The sequence below is a fragment of the Apodemus sylvaticus genome, chromosome 3, assembly GCF_947179515.1.
Source record: "Apodemus sylvaticus chromosome 3, mApoSyl1.1, whole genome shotgun sequence".
NCBI lineage: Eukaryota > Metazoa > Chordata > Mammalia > Rodentia > Muridae > Apodemus > Apodemus sylvaticus.
In genome coordinates this window covers 5,091,549-5,106,235 of record NC_067474.1, presented here as the reverse complement: position 1 = coordinate 5,106,235, position 14,687 = coordinate 5,091,549, and the positions used below count along the sequence as shown (strand labels likewise).

Sequence of the window (14,687 nt, the reverse complement as noted above, 5' to 3'; positions counted from 1 at the left end):
CATTATATCCAGCAGAGGAATGTGCTACTTTCTACCTGGGAACTGGTACTTCAGAAACATATACAGAAATATGCTTGTATTTAAGATACAATTGCATTTATGGTCTAAAAAACCATTATACAAAGAATATGTATGAATTTCTGCTTCCACACTAGGTAAATAGATTTATCTCTACAGGTTATATGCAAAACAAGAGGACTCAGGATTTTGGAGAGAGGGATGCAGGACAAGTAGGGACCTCAGGACTCAAGAAAAAGCCCAGCAGTAAACTCCAGGGTTTTATCACACATACTGAACTGGGTATGAGCTATCCAGCAACTTAGAAATGCCAATGGTTATATAGAGAAGAAGAAAGGAAGGCAGTGAGGGTAGACAATGGGCCCTCAAAGCACGCTTTCTCCCCAAAGAGCCAAAAAATAATAATAATAATAAATAAATAACAACATAGAAAACTTCTGGCTATCACTGTGGGAGGAAGACAGACTCATTGCTATCCCAACAGCAGAAGCCATTTTTCAGTGAGACTGTATAAAGGAGAGTCAGCACCCCAAATACCAAATATCATGAAAGTAGCATCAAGACTTTCACCCCTGTTGGTGACAGTGAGGCCCCTCATCTATCCCTGTCAGGTGCATTTCAGGAGAGGCATGATAGAAGGCCAAGTCTTGACGACCACCCAGCTGTACCCAAACCCCTCCTCCCATGAGGTTAGGGGGGGGGCATCTGAGTCTATGGAAAACAGTTACAAAGTGACACCACATTGGAGGGGAGTTCAGGAGAAGAAAGCTGGATCAAGTCTTTGAGGGCACCAAAGAGACACCAGTTCCTTCCTCCTTCTTTCAACAAGTTTCCCTGTTAAAAGGTAAACAGACCTGTGTCACCACAGGTTCCAGCCATGACGTACAATGCCATTATGATCCAGCTGTCCCCAGCTGTGCAATGTTAGAGGAAGCACTTGAAAACTCAAGTTTCAGGAGTTAAAATGTTAAAATGTTGAGGCTTCACTAGAACATCACTCACAGAAAGGAACAAAATAATCTCAATGTCACTGAGAAAAAACAGACATCAAATTCCAGACCAAGATGAAGCAGACATAACTGGAAAACATTTCTGAATGTTTCTGTAGTTAAATGCACACACTTATAATAAGCAGAAGAAAAACAACAGTTCTCCAAAGAACTAGAAGGTAACTCAGCAGATAGACTCACCAGCAAAATAGGAAAACTGAACCAATAACACTTGGGACAAACCCCATAAAGTCTCAATCTGAAAAACAGAAAGGAGACAGAGGAAAAAAACAAAACAAAACAGAGCCTTAAGAATCCATGGGACCACAAGAAATGATGTAAAACAAGAAATTTTATTGGTAGAACTACCTTGAAGCCATGATTAAAATTAAAAGCAGTGACAGAAAACCTCTACTGAACAGAGCAGGCATGAGGAGGGGTGAGGTGCTAGTGGACACATTAGACTTGGCTCTTCTGAGAAGCTTGTAAAATTGCTGGGCATGTGGAACAGGAAGACCTGCCCGCTGCCTGCACAGTGTGCAGTGTGAGTATTGCTGGAAGTGCAGCTGCATTTGGAGCAGACACGGGTGCCTTGTTCTGTGAGAGTCTCCTTAAACGGTGTGCTGCAGGCATGGCGGCACAACTCTCTACTCTCAACGTTTTTAAGGGAGAGGCAAAGGGATCAAGGAGTTCAAGGCTATCCTCAACTGTCCAGCATAGAGCCAGCCTGGACTACATGAGAACTTGTTTCAAAAAACAAAACAAAACAAAAAAACTCACCACATAGCTTCAAACCATTTTTTCTTTTTTCTTTTTCAAACTATTTTTCAAAATCACAAAAATTTATTTTAAAAAAATTCAATAACTTTCTTTTATTCTTTTTTACAAAATAAGTGATTACCATTCTCAAAAAGTATCAATTTTATGAAAGACACAAGAACTACTCTTTTTTAAATTTAAATCAGTTTTATTTAAGAATTTCCAACAATGACAACTCTTATAAAAAGTACCCAAGCCCAGGACAGAGAACTGCAGCAAACGGCGTTCTTATGCACAGATAACAGACATGAGAGTTCCCACCCTGCTCTGAGACACCTGAGCTCACTGTGAACTCTGCCTCCCAATTCTCCTGCAGAGCACACCACAAGCTCAGGCCATGTTCGCAGCCCATCAGCTCCAGTTCACGTTCCCACACTTCCAGATCAGTAACCGAGGAGAGCACACACCACACAGCATTCACTGCAGCTGACGGACGGGGAGGGATGTACAGGTATTTCACTTAACTAATGCGGGTTTCCTAAGAACAAAACTCAAAGTCTTCCAACAGATGTGGATGTCCTTTGATGTGAAACATCCGTCCGTTATTTGCTATCATTGCTCTCTGCACACTCTCACCAAAGCCAGAGGATTGAGCCACACATCTCTCCACACCAGGTCTCTGCACGCGCTCTCTCCTTTTCTCACTCACACTAACCTTTCATGGCTCGCCACCACCATCAATCCCACACAAGGTTTCAGAAGTTCAAACAGCCTTCTGGCTCCGTATCACAGCCTTGTGTTCATAGTGTTGATATGACTCCATGAAATAAAGAGCAACGGATAAAAAGGGAACACCCACCATCAAAGACACAGCCTGTGCAGCGTGATGACGGCTTCTTACATGAGAAAGCATGTAGACAGAAGTATTCCTATGGCATAATATTTACAGCACTACTTTCAATGAAGTGCTTCTTCCATAAACATTTGAAATGAGATGACTACAGAGATTAAATGAGGGCTTCATATTGTTCTGTCGTACAAGAAAGACAAGTGTTAAAACAAAACCAAAAGAACCAAACACCATGACATCATGATCTCCCAAATGGAGATTTTCCTAAGGAAAAAAAAAAATCATAGGATGGGATCCAAATTAAAATAAGGAGAAAAGAATGTAGTTCTAACTAATGGTTTCTATGCTGAACATGCAAAGAGTTCATTAACAATTCTAATGATAGAATATTACTGAGAAACCTTCTGAAATCAATTGTAATGTTGGTTTACCAGTTAGGCAAATAGTAGTTCACTTTCACCCACTCAGTATTTTAATCCTTTATACAACAAAACTTATAAAATTCATTTAGCTTTTCCCTCTTTTTCTAAAGAAAAATGTCAAAAATACTACCGAATATACTCTACACTGAACAAACGGATCTAAAAATTTTAGTGCATATGAATTTTACAATATACTTACCATGAGTTTAGAAAAATTTGAATCCTACCATTCTAAATCTACCTAACCTACTAACCAACCTACTAACTACCGTTACCACCTACAATCCCCAGCCAGAGGATTTAGAATCCATGCTTGAGCCAAAGTCTTCATTAACTTGATGCTGGCACACAACCAAAGGGGGTGGGCACCAGAATTAGAACCACTGTAGGAATTATTTCCAGAACCAAAAGCCTGATTTGTATCTATCTGCATGCTGCCCTGGTTCTGCTGATTCCCAGATGGACCTGACTGATTCTGCTGGCTGGCTGACATGCCCAACATACACCAACTGCTCTGCAACGCTGCCCAAGCCACTGCCATCATCGCTGGGGTGATGCTGAAAGCACCAAAGTTCACCCTTCCACCCATATTACCACCCTGGTTATTTTCCAAGCCAGCTCCACTTCCTCTACTGTTACCAAACCCACCCTGATTCCCAAAGCCACCTGGATTACCACCAAATCTTCCACTTCTGTGTCTATTGCCATTGTGCTTAGGTTCAGCATTAGATATATGCACGTGAATTCCTTTAATGATCAAGTCCTCTCTTCAAAGAGACTGAGCAACCTTATCATCTGCAAAGGTAACAAAGGCAAAAGCTCTGAATGGTTTGGAAATAAAGACATCTACCACGTCTCCATACTGACAGAAAAACTGCTGAAGCTCTTCAGCAGTCATATCCTCTGTACAATGTCCAACAAACACCTTTCTGCTTCTCAAAGGCTCATCTGGGCTTTGCTTAGAGTTCAAAAGTTTACAGTCACACCATTGCCCATCTATCACATGTCATTAAGACATTACTTTCAGTTAGATTTCATATTCCATAAATTGAAAGCCAAACCCTTTCGAGTGACCAGTTTTAAGATCTTTCTTGACCTGAACCATAAGAACCTCTCCAAAAGTACTGAAATAGTCTTTAAGATCCTGTTCTGTTGTTTTCCAGGGGAGACCCAACATTATGAGGTCAGATGTTTTCTGGATTGTTCTTTTCAGTTTCACTGCAGAGGAAGCATCTGTCTCATCAATTTTCCTTTTGTTATCTTTGGGATAGTTGACAACATACACCAGATTGCCCAGTTAGCATCTGGGGCATGCATAATTCTTTCCACCAGTTGGATGTCTCTCATATACTGAGACACTGGATTCCGGTAGCACAGGCCACATGCCCCTCTCCCTGAAACTGGGCTGTTACTCTGGACAACAACACTGTCCCATGTTCTTCTGATGGTATTTCAATGGGTTCATCATTCTCATCTTCTGTTACCCAAATATATTTAGAAATCTTTGCTTAAATCTCTACTAGGTCACTCAGCAATTAAAAACAATGAATTCATGAAATTTTTAGGCAAATGGTTGGAACTGGAAAATACCATTCTAAGTGAGGTAACCCAATCACAAAAGAATACACATGGAATGCAAACTCTGATAAGTGGATATTAATTTGCCCAGAAGCTCTGAATACCCAAGACACAACAAATGACTCCCATAAAGAAGTATGGAGAGGGTCCTGATCCTGGAAAGGCTTGATCTAGCATTTTAGGGGAGTAACAGGACAGAGAAAAAGGAGGGAGGTGATTGGAGAATGGATGGAGAGAAGAAGGTTTATGGGACATATGGGGAGGGGGAAATTGGGAAAGGGGAAATCATTTGGAATGTAAACAAAGAATATAGAAAATTACACACACACACACACACACACACACACATGAGGTCTACTGCTAGGAAGCACGAGGAGGAAACGGAGACTGGGAGGAATTCAACAACAGCTGAGCTGCTGCTTTGTGCCCACGAGAACTATTGTTGATCAGAGGAACAGGTTATAACCAAATGCAGTGTGGGTCACACAGTGCTCCCAGGCCAGGAAAGGGTGACAGTGATAGAGCTTATCACCCATAATTCCACATGGCAGATCTATATGTTAACATCAAGCCCAGTGATCCATCTCTATTGCTTGTCACCGGTTTTTACCTGATTCCTCCATCATTTTACTTATTACAAAGAATTTACACTCATGCTATCCTGAAGCAAGCATCACTCGATGCTAACTCCAAGATGTTTTCTTTCACAGCATTTCATACAGAAAGCTGATGTAGAACCGGGAGAGACTACTGTCTCAGATGACAAAGTCTGAGAAGAAATACAAAGCTTGGGGTAAGTTTACCCAGAACTGTGCCTCAGAAAACAGCACACATTATTATTATTATTCAGAATAATATAAGCTAGTCTCTAAAACACACCACTCCTGGCAGCAAAGATGTAATCTAGATTTAGTTTCAAAAGAAACAGAAAAGGATAGCTCATACTTAAGAAACTAGAGGCTAATCCATGCTGACCACACACTCAATGATATGAAGAGAAGTAATCTGTCATGGAGAGTCTCGTCAGATAAGCAGAAACTACAAAAAAATTCCAGGGTTCAAAGTGCAAAACCAATCAACCAACCAACCAACCAACCAACCAACCAACCAACCAACCAACCAAAAGAAAGTCCTGAGGATAAAGGAGAAATAGTAAACTTCTTTTTTCCTCAGAAATGACGTAGTCTAGTTCATAATGGGAAAAAAAAAGAAGTATAGTCTTGTGAACCTTGGAGCGATATCTGTGAGACAATTAAGTCAAGTCCGGAGAAAAAGTGGAATAGAAAAATCACTCGAAGGAAATACAGCTAGAATCCCCCAAATTGACTCAGATACAAAGGCTCAGATTTTCAGAGAGGTTCTCACATAGCTGGGTAAGCAGAGGCTCCCAAAAAGAATCAGGTGCTCAGCTCCCCTGATCTGAATGGGAGCTTAACTTGAAAAACGGGAGCTCTGCCAAGGGTTACTAAGTTAATTATTTCAAGATGAGATCATCATGGGTTTAGAGATGACCTTCTTAAGAGAACAAAGAAGACAACACAGATACGGAACACAGAGAAGGCTGTATGGAGTAGTAGGCACAGGACAGTGAATTTATACAGAAGAAACTGTGACCTGTAGCCTCAGAAGCCAGAAAAGGGGTCTAGGGCAACCTACCCAACCTCCACACCCCCGCCCCCCAAGCTTCTAAAAACAGCCATTTTGCCAACACCAAGCGCTCATCTCAAATGTCCAAATTCTGGCCAGAGTACATTCATTTAAAGCATTAACAGGTTAGATACTGAACATCTTTGTATATATAGATTTTTCCATATTTTGCATTATTTCCTTTGGTAAATGCCAAAATCACAAGTTAGTAATTAAAGGGTCAATTCAGTGGAAATTTAAGAAACATTGGTACAATTCTAGCTTTTGGTAATAGAAGAATGAATTGATCAAGCCTCTTGTAGGTATCAATAAAAGATGTAGCTTTAAAAAATATGTGAAGGCTGGAATATGATCAAAGTCAGGAATATCTAAGTCAGTTTCAACTTCAACTGAAAGGACAAAACTCTTATGCAGGAAAATATATAATTTTATGATGACTGTGTGTGGTGGTGACTGAGGACAGTCTATTTCCTATAGTCTAAATGTAAAACTGAAGTCTTAGCAGCTGGAAGTGGCAGGAAAAGGGGTTCTGGGCTGGCAGAAGAGCTAGGTGTTTACAGAAGGAATTCTAGAAGCAAGAGAACTATACAAGCAATGCAGCTTCTTAACAATATAAATTACCCAGATCCCAGCTGTTGGCTAAACTCAACACTCAGAAGGACCCTAGAAAGAATGGTGCAAAAGCACATGGAAGATAATGAATGTTGGCTAGGACAGGTGATTCTCTAAACCTGCACAGCTCAAATGACAGAAACCTAAGTGAAGGTTTACCATCTTCAAGTATGAGTGGGCCTGAGGCTAGCAGAGTAACTTAAAAATTGGGGTGTAAATCCTGAACACCAGGAGAGGTAAAAGAGAGTGGAGCCCAAATCTGGGCATGCATAGTCCAAAGTACTGGCTTATAACTGTTATCACACAGCACAGAGGGACTGTGGGGAAGAGATGCAGATCCTGAATGAAAGACTGGGTGCCACGTATGCACCCCATGCTGTCAGCATGAGGAAGACCTTTATAGATAACCCAAAAGGCCTAACAGGCTAGACCAAAAAGCAAGGACTCATCTCTCAAATTTAATTATACTCAGGAACAGGTAAAAGAGGTGAGGATGAACTCCTGACACACTTTCTTAGAAAAACATCCTGATGCTATATATATACTGCCTTGTATGTGAATTAGAAAAAACAAAACACACACAAACACATAATTTAAGATTTATCTTTAAAAAATAAAAAAGTCTGTGAGACTTTAATAGGTAAAGATTTCTTAGATGAGATTAAAAAAAAAAAAGACTCATTTGTGTAACATCAATGTAAATGTGACTGTCTTCATTATCCAAAGAAGTGTTATAACTCAGTATAACAACAGTACAATTAGGAACAGTGACCAGTAGGCACTCACAAATGGCCACTGAAGCACTGGGGTGTGGCCAGTGCGCCAACAGATGGCCCAATCCCACACATATATCGGCATACTACTTGGAATTAGTGGGTTATACTTCAAAAGAAACAGAAAAGAGAAGAGGACATGAGATTGGTAGGGTGTGTGGGGATTTAGGGCAGTTAGAAAGGAAAATGGGGGAATATGACTGCATGTTGTTGTGAACACTATGAACCTCTCGAAGAGTACATTTTAAAGAACAGAATTAGTTAAGGGACAGTGAACTGCGGACTAGGATGTCAGCGGCACAGAGCCACGCCCTCAACAGGACAATTGTGGTAAGGAAGTAACCGCAGCAGCAGCAGAGCTCACACTGGTGTACAGATATGACACTGAAAGAACCAGTATGTGTGACTTACCATGGTACAGCAATTCTACTCTAATCTGTGTTCCCAAGGAAGCAAGAGTTGTTTGTGCAAACTTTTACATATGTTCATAAATCTCATTATTCATAATAGTGCCAAACTTGTGACAACCCAAATGTCCATCATCATGTAAACTGAGAAGGAGTTTCTGGCATGCATATAGTCATACAATGGACTAGTACCGAGCAGCAAAAAAGAACAAAGTGCCAACTCATAAGACATGGATGAACCTGAGTATCACACTGGGCAGGAGTGAAGCCAAGCTGCAGACTTCCATTTAAACAAAACTAGGCCCCTTCAGTACCAGCCAGGATCCCGCAGCGGTGTAGAGACGGGGAGGAAGAGGGAGGGGCTGCAGAGGCATACACACACTTTCATAATAGTGGGAGCAGCTGGTACACAGCTGGAGACCTTCAAAAGAGGAGTCAGACTTACAACTAAAATCAACACATTTCTATATGTAAATTATTTCCCAACAGAATTGATTAAAACATTTAAGAGATGCTGTGAGCTTAGTATTATTTTCCAGAAGTTCTTGTTTTCTCAAATATTCCAATTAAAAAACTTGATTTATACTTAAAAAAAGGAAGTACTATAGTTGTTTTCCAATATTTATTTTTGACAGTTAAGTATTTTTAACTTACATTAATGTATTTCATTTGCGTCCGTGTGTGCATATGTGTGTATGTGTGGGCACGTGTGTGCATGTGGAGGGCAGAGAACAAGTTGCAGGAGGTGGCTCTCCTTCCACCATGTGGGTCCTGAGGGTTAAACCTAGGCTGTCGTCTTGGTGACAAATGTCTTTACACGGTGAGCCATCTCATCATTCCTAAACTTTTTGTTGCTATGACCAAAATCAGGAGGTCGAACTTTCTAGCCCCTAAAATATGCCAATATTTAAAACATAATCACAATTAGCAAAGTAATTTATTGTATTACTAATATTATATTTAACCCATATAGCCTTAAGTGAGTATTCATACATAACACTTATTTTAAAATAAAACCCAAATTCCCTTTTAGCTCAAAACAATCTGAAGTTTTTGGCAGCTCAGACCAGTTGTGCAAAGGTAAGGGCAAAAGCAAAGCTATTTATCATCATCTTATAAAACACACTAGAGCTCACAGGCCCCTGGGCCACACTGCACACTAACCCTACCACAGGGATCAGCCTTCAAACACCATGCGACTAGTATGGTTTAAAATAAAGACCAGCGAGGAGTGGTCGCACCTGCCTATAATCCCTGCACCCATAATGTAACAGCAGAGGTATCAGGAATCTGAGGCCAATCTTCATAGTGAATTCAAGGCCAGCTTGTGCTACATGAGACCTGTCTCAAAATTTAAAAAAAAAAAGTGGACAACAACAACAAAACACACATGTGTTCAAAAACACAAATGTGCCAGGTCCTTCTGATATAATATACACAATGCCTATATCAAGCCAGTCCATAAATATCAGTTTCCTTCCCTTATTTATCCCAGTGTCTCCTAAATAGCACACATATTCTCTAGTGTCTAGGTAGGTGTTTTTAGTTGTTTTGAATTTGAAGAATATTTTATGTTCATTATTCCACAATGTTTTCTTTCTCTTGCACCTATAGCCATGGTTCCTGAGTTCTGCCCTGGAATTCACATGATGGGAGGAGAAGTCTGAGGTTCTTCTGATCTCTGCACACACATCAGTCATACACACAGAAACCCCACCCTCTTCCGACCTACCAACCCTCCGCCTATGTAAAGAGTTGTCTGTGTGAAGAGAGAACAAGCTGTACCAGAATTTAGGCAACTTCAGGCAGCACCGAATGTTGAGAAAAGGGTAACAGTGGAATTATTCAACATGACATGGGTACTCTAGCTAATCTAATGTCATTGGGTAAAATAATCCACACCACTGCCAATCTTCCTGCCAAAAAGAAATGCAATCCACATTAAAATAAAAAAGTTTTCCCTCAAATATTTTTGATCTTCAAATGATTCCAAATAGCAAAATCTTAATGTTGAGGTGAAGTATCTTCTAACAAATGGTTCTGCTTACAGAGGGCGCACGGTGACAGCCGTGGTCCTCCAGCACAGCAGTCACTCACTTCAGGTGGACTGTGCCTTTAGAGGCTGCAAACACTACGTCTAAAACGTAAAACCCTGGCTCTATGTTGTTATGTGGGAAAATGTAGTATATTATACTTTACTTTCAAAGTTTATACAAATGATACCATTTAATGGATATACTGCAGTTCTTTAGAATAAAGTCAATTGGTGTCAAACTACAGTCTGCTTTGCTTGTTTCTTACTTGTGTGACTGCTACCCACCAAAGCAAGAAGTTAAATACATCTAAGAAAGATAACTTGCTAACGTTATTCATTTTTATTTCAAATTGAACACCAAGATTTCTTCAAACACAAGGATTTTCTATATAGTCTTTTTGTTTCAGTAAAATGAGGTGATCTGGAATTCTGTAATGGAGGTGATCTGTAACTCATTTTTGAAAAAATAGTTATATTTTTACAAACTTTTGGGGGCTTAGCCAGCATAGAGTCTAACAATATCTGACACAGTAAGTTGAGTTGCATACATTGAGTTGCCCATTCAAAGGATATGCCTAAGCATTCGGGTCATTATAGGAAGACCAAATACAAACCTAATTCTCTTGAGGCTTTGGGAAGAATCTGATGTTAAGCACAAGAAGTACTTTCAGGGAGTAACTGGAAGTCACAGACACATACATACACTAACCCCAGACCAAGACCACGAGCATCTCTTTCTTACCACCCTCGACCGTGACTTACATCATGGCATAGGTAAGAATGTGAACTCAGATGGAACACAGGGAAGGTTGCACTGCAAGGAGAATGTGCAGAAGGTAAATGGCTTTTCTACATATTCTATTTGCAAAAAATTGTACTTTTATTGGCCATTTAAAAATTACATAGCCCATCCTTAAAAAACACCATCACCACCAAGAAAATACTCCACTGTAAACATCAACTCTGAAGATTTTAAAAAGTGGATTATGAAGTATCCTGTGTGTTGAACAGAAGGAGAGAAGATGATTCCAAGGTAGCCTGCCTCCCCTTCCATCTGTGTCCCACCACAAGGTGCTCTATGTTCCTAACACACTGGAGACCTACAACAAAGCCTGCGCTGTCTATCACAGTGAACCCAAAGCAAGCAACTTCAAGGGAAGGCAGATGAAATGTAGTCATGTGAGTTTTATCTGAAGAAACAGTTTCCTGTTTAAGTACATAATCTCCTTTAGCTAGATATGGCATCACTATATAAAACTCACATTTTTGAAAACAAACTAATATAATTTAACTGAAACACCACTAAAGTACTTCCCTGTGTCACTCATGTAAGAAATAAACAATATATTTCATTCTAAAGGGCTCATAAATGACACCATTCAGTAAATGGTGGTAACATGACAGAGAAGATCAAAGTAAAGTTAAGTATATCTAGGAAAGCTATTTGCTAAAGTGACTTCATTTTCATTTCAAATTGAATTTTCCTCATGACTCCTTTGAACAAGCAACTGATCATTCTTACTACTTCCTGGTAATATTAGTACAAAAAACCATAGTAAGGATACATTCTTTAAGAAGAAGGCAATGCACAAGACAAAATCATCTACTTCATCTCAAATGCCCAGGGTTCCAACTATCTTTGCTACAGTTTCCTGATAAACTGAGTAACTTTGAAAAACTGTGTGGTTTTGTAACTAAAGCCTAGCAAAGGTTACAACAAGAAATTCTGGAACACTATGACTTAACTATAGTTTTGACATTTTCTTTCAAATATGCAGGGGTTATAAATGTAGACTGGTGATATTAGATAATGTCTGGGGTTCACAAACTACTGACATAAATAATTTTCTAAAAATGACAAATTAGTAAGAATTTCCAGGTTTTAAAAGATAGTTAAAAAGCCAGGCAGTGGTGGCACACGCCTTTAATCCCAGCCTTTGGGAGGCAGAGGGCAGGTGGATTTCTGAGTTCCAGGCCAGCCTGGTCTACAGAGTGAGTTCCAGGACAGCCAGGGCTACACAGAGAAACCTTGTCTCAAAAAAAATTCCAAAAAAAACAAAAACAAACAAACAAACAAACAAAAAACCCAAGAAGGTAATTAAAATGCACTCAATAGAACTTAAGAGAAAAAAATATTCATTTATGAAAGAGTTTGAAAGACATTGTTTCTAAAATACCTCTTTTGGTGGTAGCGACCTACAAGAGGCCTCAGCAGTTAAGAGCACAGATTGCTCTTATAAAGGACCAGAGTCCAGTTCCCAGTACCCCCTGTGATCCAGTTCCATAGGATATGATGCCTTTGGCCTCCAAGAGCATCTGCGCTCGCACAAACACACACACACACACACACACACACACACACACGTATGCACATACATATACATACATACACACATACACTCTCACATATACATATATACATACATACACACACATATACTTTCACACACACACACACACCAAAATAAAATCTAAAAACCTTTAATGGGAATTCCTGAGAGTGAAAGGATGGTTAGGAATGGCTGTCAGTCACACTCTGCTTTGTGAAATCAGATTTGTTAAGAGCACTCGCTGTGTAATAATTTTATTTTATAGCTTTAAACAGAAGAAAGTGAACTTAACACCTACATGTGCCTGAGCAAATTACCTTTTTGTCATTTGTAAATTTCAATTAAAGACTGGGAAATGAAAATAAAATTAAGTTAAAGCGACTTCTTTTTCCAGCCTCCTCTGCCTTCATTTGGCAGTACACACAGCAGCTGAGCTAGGCCTGAATCCGGTTGCGGTGCAGAGTCTGCACACTCAGTAGGAATGACAGCTGTTCAGTGCGGATGGAGGTGAAAAGCTACTGAGCTACGGACAAAGAAAATGAACTTACTGTTTTCAAATGCCAGAAATAAAAGTAACAGAAGAACATAGAATCTGTAACAAGCTGGTCTTACAATTTCTAGCTACCGTCTAATTAAATCATGTAAGAAACAAAAAATCTGTATGTTTTCCTACCTGAGAAAATTACTGAGAAAGAAATACACTTTCAAACTCTTAGTCACCAGGAACCTTCCAGGGTGACATGATGACATGTGCACACCACAGAGTGGAGGCTACTCTCCAGACCGTCGCCTTGCGGCTACAGGCTGGGATCCATGACTGCACACGTCCCAGCAGCCCCTCTCATTCCAGTGGAGCAGCACAGTATGTGTAACAGCCACGGCCACAGATCTGGAGATGTGTACCGTGTCCATGAGTAAGAGAGTATTACCTCAAAGCGAGCTTCTGAGACAGGCGTAAGCAGCGGGCAATGGCGTAGTCGACTATAATTTGGCTAAAGTGAGATAAGATTATAGCTGCTGTCACAGCCAAGGACTAATGCACCAGGAACTCAGAAACTTCAAAGCTCGGCCGAAAGCCAGAGTGCACCACGTACTGAGGGCGCAGAGCAGAGCCATCGCTCGCACACATTTTTAAATGAGCAGTGGGTTTATTTTCATCAGTTTATTTTAATTTATCCTATGCAGATTAGTGGTAGAATTAAATATTAGTCTAGTGCTTTCACTATATGAATCAAAGTCTTTTGTTTAAACAGGAATTTATTGTAATTCTTAAGGTAAATAACAAATTCTAAAATTATAACTTGAAATTAAGCATTTAAATTTCAGATGACAGAGTCAATAATTGGTAACAGCTTCTTCAACTTCGTATTAATAGTCTGATTAAAAACTCTAGCAACTACCTGGCAACAGAATTGAAAGAATCAGAAGGGATCTGTGAAGTAAAAAAACAAAACAAAACAAAAAACCAAACATGCAAAAATACTCCCAACCCCTCATTTTCTTTCTCATTGTATAACTGATGCCGTGAAACATTTATAATACATGATATCTTCTACACAATACAGATCTAGAACATTTCTACAAGAAATTACAGCGTTTGGTCTTGAGGAGGAAGACTGAGATGGAAGGTGAAGCAATGAAATGTGTGGAGCCAGAGCGTCCCGCGCACACACCAGCTGCTTCTCATCCCGTCGGTTGACCGTTACATTCCAGTACGTGGCTTGCAAGGCAACTAGGAGTGAGCATACATGAACTTCCATTCCCACAGTTAACAACTCCTTTAAAATCTCTCATGTATACAAAGGGTTGTTGATTTCATAGAGTATTTCCCCCCAAAGGGAACCAGAATAAATACGAGAGAAGCTTCATTCTCAGATCCACACACACGACTCAGCTGTGTGCTGGTCTGAGATCATCATGAGACAGTTGCTATATCAGTGGAGGTAGATGCTTCCCCACTCTGGCTCAGCACATGATGTAGTACAAGATACTCATCCTACCTCCAACAACCAGAAAGTGTTCCATTCCTGCTCAGTGTCATGTTTAATGCCCCCTAAGGGAACAGACTTCAAGGGTGCTGGACCTTATAAATATACCTGTGTCATTACTAACTGCATTTTACTAAATGCAAAACTGCTATAAAATCACATCAGCAGCAGCAGAAAGACTCAACTGTAACTGTAAAATGGGGACGTGATGTGAACACTAACACCAAATGTCTCCTGGGAGAATCTTGTTTGTACAAAACAAAATGAGAAGATGGATAT

At 40.0% G+C, this 14,687-nt stretch overlaps 1 protein-coding gene and 1 pseudogene across 9 annotated transcripts in view; both read right to left on the bottom strand.

Moving 5' to 3' along the window:
• The window catches only part of Stau2 (staufen double-stranded RNA binding protein 2), a 274,556-nt gene that overhangs the window by 105,935 nt on the left and 153,934 nt on the right, over positions 1–14,687 (bottom strand). Inside the window, exon 13 of one of the 9 annotated variants that reach the window (XM_052175923.1) lies at positions 12,752–14,152. The exons of the other annotated variants lie outside the window; for them this stretch is intronic. Coding sequence (XP_052031883.1) covers positions 14,123–14,152 — 30 coding nt within the window. The 3' untranslated portion in view covers positions 12,752–14,122. Of the gene's footprint in view, positions 1–12,751; positions 14,153–14,687 lie in introns of those variants that run through there. 9 annotated transcript variants of the gene reach the window in all.
• Positions 1,994–13,536, bottom strand: LOC127679709 (TAR DNA-binding protein 43-like; annotated as a pseudogene).